Raw genomic sequence first — 8,928 nt, forward strand, 5'->3', positions numbered from 1 at the left:
TACAACCCTCCCTATCTCTGTAACCTCCTCCACCCCTACAACCCTCCCGATCTCTGTAACCTCCTCCAGCCCCTACAACCCTCCCTGTCTCGGTAACCTCCTCCAGCCCTACAACCCTCCCTATCTCTGTAACTTCCACCAGCCCTACATCCCTCCCTATCTCTGTAACCTCCTCCAGCCCCTACAACCCTCCCTATCTCTGTAACCTCCTCCAGCCCCTGCAACCCTATCTCAGTAACCTCCTCCAGCCCCTACAACCCTCCCTATCTCTGTAACCTCCTACAACCCTCCCTATCTCTGTAACCTCCTCCAGACCCTACAACCCTCCCTATCTCTGTAACCTCCTCCAGCCCTACAACCCTCCCTATCTCTGTAACCTCCTCCAGCCCCTACAACCCTCCCTATCTCTGTAACCTCCTCCAGCCCCTACAACCCTCCCTATCTCTGTAACCTCCTCCAGCCCTACAACCCTCCCTATCTCTGTAACCTCCTCCATCCCCTACAACCCTCCCTATCTCTGTAACCTCCTCCAACCCCTACAACCCTATCTCTGTAACCTCCTCCAGCCCTACAACCCTCCCTATCTCAGTAACCTCCTCCAGCCCCTACAACCCTGCCTATCTCTGTAACCTCCTACAGCCCTCCCTATCTCAGTAACCTCCTCCAGCCCCTACAACCCTCCCTATCTCTGTAACCTCCTCCAGCCCCTACAATCCTCCCTATCTCTGTAACCTCCTCCAGCCCCAACTGCCCTCCCTATCTGTGTAACCTCCTCCAGCCCCTACAACCCTCCCTATCTCTGTAACCTCCTCCAGCCCCTACAACCCTCCCTATCTCTGTAACCTCCTCCAGCCCTATAACCCTCCCTATCTCTGTAACCTCCTCCAGCCCTACAACCCTCCCTATCTCTGTAACCTCCTCCAGCCCCTACAACCCTCCCTGTCTCTGTAACCTCCTCCAGCCCCTACAACCCTCCCTATCTCTGTAACCTCCTCCAGCCCCTACAACCCTCCCTATCTCTGTAACCTCCTCCATCCCCCTACAACCCTCCCTATCTCTGTAATCTCCTCCAGCCCCTACAACCCTCCCAGATCTCTGCGCTCTTCCAATTCTGCACATCCCCTGATTTTAATCACCCCCACCATTGGCGGCCGTTGCTTCACCTGCGAGGGTCCGCCGCCTCTCCTCCTTGAAGACACTCCTGAAAACCTACTTCTTTGAGCAAACCTAATATCTCCTTATGTGGCTCGGTGTCGAATTGGGGACTGCTTTACTCTCCTGTGAAACGCCTTGGGTTACCATGTTAAAGGCACTGTATAAATAGATTTTCAGCAGTACCATATACAGGTTCAATGACATTTTACTGAGTCAAAGGCGCTACATAAATGCAAGATGTTGATGTTTCCACTCAAGCACAGCAGGCTAAGAGATTTTAAGAGAACTTATTTTTAAATTATAAAACTATAAAAAGTTTTGTTTGACTCTGTGCCCCGAGGCGTTTGGGTGTGTGGGGGGTTAGTTTTGAGTACCCCATCAAACTCAAATAATGCACAGGTCATTGTAAGTGTTTGCCATTGCTCAGTTTGACAGATTCTCCTCTCTCTCACTCCCCCCAGGAGAAGAGATTACGTCGTGAGGACAACTTGAAACGGAGGCTGGAGAACGAGAGGAAGTCGGAGGTCGTGCAAGTGGTGAGTCTGATCGTAGACTTCTGGGTCTTCCATTGTTCCCCCTTGTTACACCCGCCTCCCCTCGTGGAGTTCAAGTCTGCTTTTCTCTCTCCTCCACCCGCTCGCCCCCCTCACCCGGCCTATCCCTCTCCCCCTCCCTCCCTCCCGCCTCCTCCACCCGCTCGCCCCCCTCACCCGGCCTATCCCTCTCACCCTCCCTCCCGCCTCGCCTCCTCCACCCGCTTCCCCCCCCCCCCCCAAACCTCTCCCTCCCTCTGTCCCCCTCCCCCTCTCCCTCCCCCTCTCCCTCCCCCTCTGCCTCCCCCTCTGCCTCCCCCTCCCCCTCTCCCTCCCCCTCTCCCCCTCCCTCGCTCCCTCTCTCTCTCCCTCTCTCCCTCCCTCTCTCTCTCTCCCTCTCCCTCCCCCTCCCTCCCTCTCTCGCTCCCTGTCTCCCTCCCTCTCTCTCTCTCCCTCTCCCCCTCTCTCCCTCCCTCTCTCCCTCCCTCTCTCCCTCCCTCTCTCTCTCCCTCTCTCTCTCCCTCCCTCCCTCCCCCTCCCTCTCTCCCTCCCCCTCTCCCTCCCCCTCTCCCGCCCCCTCTCTCCCTCTCCCCCTCTCTCTCCCTCCCTCCCTCTCTCCCCCTCTCTCCCCCCCTCCCTCCCTCCCTCCTCCCCCTCCCTCCCTCCCTCCCCCCTCCCTCCCCCCTCCCTCCCCCCTCCCTCCCCCCTCCCTCCCCCCCTCCCTCCCCCCCTCCCTCCCCCCCCTCCCTCCCTACCCCCCTCCCTCCTCCCCCCCTCCCTCCCCCCCCTCCCTCCCCCCCTCCCTCCCCCCCTCCCTCCCTCCCCCCCTCCCTCCTCCCTCCCTCCTCCCTCCCCCCTCCCTCCCCCCCCTCCCTCCCCCCCTCCCTCCCCCCCTCCCTCCCCCCCACTCTCTCCCCCCCACTCTCTCCCCCCCACTCTCTCCCCCCCACTCTCTCCCCCCCACTCTCTCCCCCCCACTCTCTCCCCCCCACTCTCTCCCCCTCTCTCTCCCTCCCTCCCCCCCTCCCTCCCTCCCCCCTCCCTCCCTCCCCCCCTCCCTCCCCCCTCTCTCTCTCCCCCTCTCTCCCTCCCTCCCTCCCTCCCTCCCTCCCTCTCTCTCCCCCCCCTCCCTCCCTCCCTCTCTCTCCCCCCCCTCCCTCCCTCCCTCTCCCCCCCCATGCTGAGTCCGTGGATTTGTTGCGACTGAATCACTTTTTTTTCCCCCTCCCTCCTTCCGTAGATCAAAAACCCTCTGAAAATCAAACGAATGAAGAAGAAACAACTGCGGAAGATCGAGAAGAGGGACACGCTGAAGATTCTGCAGAAAAACCAGCTCCAGAGACAACAGAAGGGGCTGAAGGGAGTGGACAAGTGAAGCGGAGAGAGAGCAAGAGTGTGTTAGAGATAGAGAGGGGGACAGTGAGGGAGTGTGTGTGAGACGGAGAGTGTCTGATAGTGAGTGAGTGAGACAGGGAGTGTCTGAGAGGGATAGGGAGAGACGGGTTGTGAGACGGAGAGTGTCTGATAGTGAGTGAGTGAGACAGGGAGTGTCTGAGAGGGATAGGGAGAGACGGGTTGTGAGAGGGGGAGTGTCTGATAGTGAGTGAGTGAGACAGGGAGTGTGTGAGAGGGATAGGGAGAGACGGGTTGTGAGAGGGGGAGTGTCTGATAGTGAGTGAGTGAGACAGGGAGTGTCTGAGAGGGATAGGGAGAGACGGGTTGTGAGAGGGGGAGTGTCTGATAGTGAGTGAGTGAGACAGGGAGTGTGTGAGAGGGATAGGGAGAGATGGGTAGTGAGTGTGTGAGGGGGAGAGTGAGACGGGGAGTGTCTGAGAGCGTGGGCAAGAGGGGGAAGAGTACGAGACCGGTGGGAGGAGAGAGATGGGTAGAGTGTGAGAGAGACATGGGTGGAGAGGGGTAGAGAGACACGAACAATTATTTGTACATTAATATCTCGGAGAGCAGCTTTATTTGGTGATTGAGTGGAGATGTGGGGCAGGGGTTTGCAGTGACTGGTCTTTGTTACGGTGTTTGTGGGGTGTGCGATCACTCAGGACAGCGCGCTCCCTGTGTTCCAACAGGCGCAGATCCTGAAATCAACTCGGAATAAAAGCAGATTCTTTTTATTTTGCGATAACCTTTGGATTTTGCGTCTTCATTTTTCCCAATATCTGTCCCCTCCACGTTTGTTCCATTCTCGCCAAATAAAGGACCCAGGGGTCACTGGGCAGTGATCAGGAGCAGGAACCCTGGCTGATTTCCCCTCTCTCTAACCCTGGGGTCACTGGACAGTGATCAGGAGCAGGAACCCTGGCTGATTTCCCCTCTCTCTAACCCAGGGGTCACTGGGCAGTGATCAGGAGCAGGAACCCTGCCTGATTTCCCCTCTCTCTAACCCAGGGGTCACTGGACAGTGATCAGGAGCAGGAACCCGGGCTGATTTCTCCTCTCTCTAACCCAGGGGTCACTGGGCAGTGATCAGGAGCAGGAACCCTGGCTGATTTCCCCTCTCTCTCTAACCCAGCAGTCACTGGACAGTGATCAGGAGCAGGAACCCCGACTGATTTCCCCTCTCTCTAACCCAAGGGTCACTGGACAGTGATCAGGAGCAGGAACCCTGGCTGATTTCCCCTCTCTCTAACCCAGGGGTCACTGGACAGTGATCAGGAGCAGGAACCCTGGCTGATTTCTCCTCTCTCTAACCCAGGGGTCACTGGGCAGTGATCAGGAGCAGGAACCCCGGCTGATTTCCCCTCTCTCTAACCCAAGGGTCACTGGACAGTGATCAGGAGCAGGAACCCTGGCTGATTTCTCCTCTCTCTAACCCAGGGGTCACTGGGCAGTGATCAGGAGCAGGAACCCTGGCTGATTTCCCCTCTCTCTAACCCAGGGGTCACTGGACAGTGATCAGGAGCAGGAACCCTGGCTGATTTCTCCTCTCTCTAACCCAGGGGTCACTGGGCAGTGATCAGGAGCAGGAACCCTGGCTGATTTCCCCTCTCTCTAACCCAGGGGTCACTGGACAGTGATCAGGAGCAGGAACCCTGGCTGATTTCTCCTCTCTCTAACCCAGGGGTCACTGGGCAGTGATCAGGAGCAGGAACCCTGGCTGATTTCCCCTCTCTCTAACCCAGGGGTCACTGGACAGTGATCAGGAGCAGGAACCCTGGCTGATTTCCCCTCTCTCTAACCCAGGGGTCACTGGGCAGTGATCAGGAGCAGGGACCCTGGCTGATTTCCCCTCTCTCTAACCCAGGGGTCACTGGGAAGTGATCAGGAGCAGGAACCCTGGCTGATTTCCCCTCTCTCTAACCCAGGGGTCACTGGACAGTGATCAGGAGCAGGAACCCTGGCTGATTTCTCCTCTCTCTAACCCAGGGGTCACTGGGCAGTGATCAGGAGCAGGAACCCTGGCTGATTTCCCCTCTCTCTAACCCAGGGGTCACTGGACTGTGATCAGGAGCAGGAACCCTGGCTGATTTCCCTTATCTCTAACCCAGGGGTCACTGGGCAGTGATCAGGAGCAGGAACCCTGGCTGATTTCTCCTCTCTCTCTAACCCAGGGGTCACTGGGCAGTGATCAGGAGCAGGAACCCTGGCTGATTTCTCCTCTCTCTAACCCAGGGGTCACTGGGCAGTGATCAGGAGCAGGAACCCTGGCTGATTTCCCCTCTCTCTAACCCAGGGGTCACTGGACAGTGATCAGGAGCAGGAACCCTGGCTGATTTCTCCTCTCTCTAACCCAGGGGTCACTGGGCAGTGATCAGGAGCAGGAACCCTGACTGATTTCCCTTATCTCTAACCCAGGGGTCACTGGGCAGTGATCAGGAGCAGGAACCCTGGCTGATTTCTCCTCTCTCTCTAACCCAGGGGTCACTGGGCAGTGATCAGGAGCAGGAACCCTGGCTGATTTCTCCTCTCTCTAACCCAGGGGTCACTGGGCAGTGATCAGGAGCAGGAACCCTGGCTGATTTCCCCTCTCTCTAACCCAGGGGTCACTGGGCAGTGATCAGGAGCAGGAACCCTGGCTGATTTCCCCTCTCTCTAACCCAGGGGTCACTGGACAGTGATCAGGAGCAGGAACCCTGGCTGATTTCCTCTCTCTCTAACCCAGGGGTCACTGGACAGTGATCAGGAGCAGGAACCCTGGCTGATTTCCCCTCTCTCTAACCCAGGGGTCACTGGGCAGTGATCAGGAGCAGGAACCCTGGCTGATTTCCCCTCTCTCTAACCCAGGGGTCACTGGACAGTGATCAGGAGCAGGAACCCTGGCTGATTTCCCCTCTCTCTAACCCAGGGGTCACTGGGCAGTGATCAGGAGCAGGAACCCTGGCTGATTTCCCCTCTCTCTAACCCAGGGGTCACTGGACAGTGATCAGGAGCAGGAACCCTGGCTGATTTCCCCTCTCTCTAACCCAGGGGTCACTGGACAGTGATCAGGAGCAGGAACCCTGGCTGATTTCCCCTCTCTCTAACCCAGGGGTCACTGGGCAGTGATCAGGAGCAGGAACCCTGGCTGATTTCCCCTCTCTCTAACCCAGGGGTCACTGGACAGTGATCAGGAGCAGGAACCCTGGCTGATTTCCTCTCTCTCTAACCCAGGGGTCACCGGACAGTGATCAGGAGCAGGAACCCTGGCTGACTTCCCCTCTCTCTTACCCAGGGGTCACTGGACAGTGATCAGGAGCAGGAACCCTGGCTGATTTCCCCTCTCTCTAAAACCCAGGGGTCACTGGACAGTGATCAGGAGCAGGAACCCTGGCTGATTTCCCCTCTCCCTAACCCAGGGGTCACTGGACAGTGATCAGGAGCAGGAACCCTGGCTGATTTCCCCTCTCTCTAACCCAGGGGTCACTGGACAGTGATCAGGAGCAGGAACCCTGGCTGATTTCCCCTCTCTCTCTAACCCAGGGTCACTGGACAGTGATCAGGAGCAGGAACCCTGGCTGATTTCCCCTCTCTCTAACCCAGGGGTCACTGGGCAGTGATCAGGAGCAGGAACCCTGGCTGATTTCCCCTCTCTCTAACCCAGGGGTCACTGGACAGTGATCAGGAGCAGGAACCCTGGCTGATTTCCTCTCTCTCTAACCCAGGGGTCACCGGACAGTGATCAGGAGCAGGAACCCTGGCTGACTTCCCCTCTCTCTTACCCAGGGGTCACTGGACAGTGATCAGGAGCAGGAACCCTGGCTGATTTCCCCTCTCTCTAACCCAGGGGTCACTGGACAGTGATCAGGAGCAGGAACCCTGGCTGATTTCCCCTCTCTCTAACCCTGGGGTCACTGGGCAGTGATCAGGAGCAGGAACCCTGGCTGATTTCCCCTCTCTCTAACCCTGGGGTCACTGGACAGTGATCAGGAGCAGGAGCCCAGGCCGATTTCCTCTCTCTCTAACCCAGGGGTCACTGGGCAGTGATCAGGAGCAGGAACCCTGACTGATTTCCCCTCTCTCTAACCCAGGGGTCACTGGGCAGTGATCAGGAGCAGGAACCCTGGCTGATTTCCCCTCTCTCTAACCCAGGGGTCACTGGACAGTGATCAGGAGCAGGAACCCTGGCTGATTTCCCCTCTCTCTAACCCTGGGGTCACTGGACAGTGATCAGGAGCAGGAACCCTGGCTGATTTCCCCTCTCTCTAACCCAGGGGTCACTGGACAGTGATCAGGAGCAGGAACCCAGGCTGATTTCCACTCTCTCTAACCCAGGGGTCACTGGACAGTGATCAGGAGCAGGAACCCTGGCTGATTTCCCCTCTCTCTAACCCAGGGGTCACTGGACAGTGATCAGGAGCAGGAACCCTGGCTGATTTCCTCTCTCTCTAACCCAGGTGTCACTGGACAGTGATCAGGAGCAGGAACCCTGGCTGATTTCCCCTCTCTCTAACCCAGCGATCACTGGACAGTGATCAGGAGCAGGAACCCTGGCTGATTTCCTCTCTCTCTAACCCAGGGGTCACTGGACAGTGATCAGGAGCAGGAACCCTGGCTGATTTCCCCTCTCTCTAACCCAGGGGTCACTGGACAGTGATCAGGAGCAGGAACCCTGGCTGATTTCCTCTCTCTCTAACCCAGGGGTCACTGGACAGTGATCAGGAGCAGGAACCCTGGCTGATTTCCTCTCTCTCTAACCCAGGTGTCACTGGACAGTGATCAGGAGCAGGAACCCTGGCTGATTTCCCCCTCTCTCTAACCCAGGGGTCACTGGACAGTGATCAGGAGCACGAACCCTGGCTGATTTCCCCTCTCTCTAACCCAGGGGTCAGTGGACAGTGATCAGGAGCAGGAACCCTGGCTGATTTCACTTCTCTCCAACCCAGGGGTCACTGGACAGTGATCAGGAGCAGGAACCCTGGCTGATTTCCCCCTCTAACCCCGGGGTCACTGGACAGTGACTTTGAGTGGCAAAACTCGGCTACAAATTTGCGCACGGCAAGATCCCATGAAAGCTGTGGCCTTTAAATACTTAAGGGTGACAGCCCGCACTTCCCCTTTGTGAGATGTGATCTGTCTGTGAGCTCACACTGATATCTGCCCACACCCACCCCCAACCTCATTTTAATTTAAATGGAGTGATACTGCAGCAGTTTAAAGACTATATTTAAGGAAAAACATATCTCTGAATGGAATAGGCGTTTGAGAGGGATGGAGAATGTAACGTGTCGTTTTGAAGAGCCGGAAAGTGAGTAATTGCTGGTTCTTTCATTGAGTTAGCACGAGCATTGTATATTCTCTTCTTCCCTACCTCGCCTTACAACAACAGCTTGCAGTTGTATAGCGCCTTTAACATCAGCCAACGTCCCAAGGCGATTCGGAGGAGCGATCATCAAACACAATCTGACACCGAGACACACAAGGAGATATGAGGGCAGGTGACCGAAAGAGGTGGGTTTTAAGGAGCGTCTTAAAGGAGGAGAGAGAGTGACGGAGAGGTTCAGGGAGGGAGTCTCAGAGCTCAGAGCCCAGGCAGCTGAAGGCACGGCTGCCACTGGTGAAGTGATGGAAATCGAGGGATGCGCGAAAGGCCCGAATTGGAGGAGGTTGCAGAGATCTCGGAGGGTTGTTGGGGCTGGAGGAGGTTAGAGATAGGGAGGGTTGTCGGGGCTGGAGGAGGTTGCAGAGATCTCGGAGGGTTGTAGGAGCTGGAGGAGGTTACAGAGATAGGGAGGGTTGTAGGGACTGGAGGAGGTTACAGAGATAGGGAGGGTTGTAGGGCTGGAGGAGGTTACAAAGATAGGTTTGTAGG

At 57.0% G+C, this 8,928-nt stretch overlaps 1 protein-coding gene across 1 annotated transcript in view; it reads left to right on the forward strand.

The window, feature by feature from the left end:
- The window catches only part of ccdc86 (coiled-coil domain containing 86), a 6,397-nt gene extending 2,572 nt beyond the window's left edge, over window positions 1–3,825 (forward strand). The window contains exons 3-4 of the mRNA XM_085975886.1: window positions 1,617–1,691; window positions 2,929–3,825. Coding sequence (XP_085832012.1) covers window positions 1,617–1,691; window positions 2,929–3,063 — 210 coding nt within the window. The 3' untranslated portion in view covers window positions 3,064–3,825. The remainder of the gene's footprint in view (window positions 1–1,616; window positions 1,692–2,928) is intronic.
- Window positions 3,826–8,928: the final 5,103 nt, after the last annotated feature.

The sequence above is a fragment of the Somniosus microcephalus genome, unplaced genomic scaffold (genome assembly GCF_052327205.1).
Source record: "Somniosus microcephalus isolate GS21.2 unplaced genomic scaffold, FLI_Smic_1.0 unresolved_chr2, whole genome shotgun sequence".
NCBI classification, from domain to species: domain Eukaryota; kingdom Metazoa; phylum Chordata; class Chondrichthyes; order Squaliformes; family Somniosidae; genus Somniosus; species Somniosus microcephalus.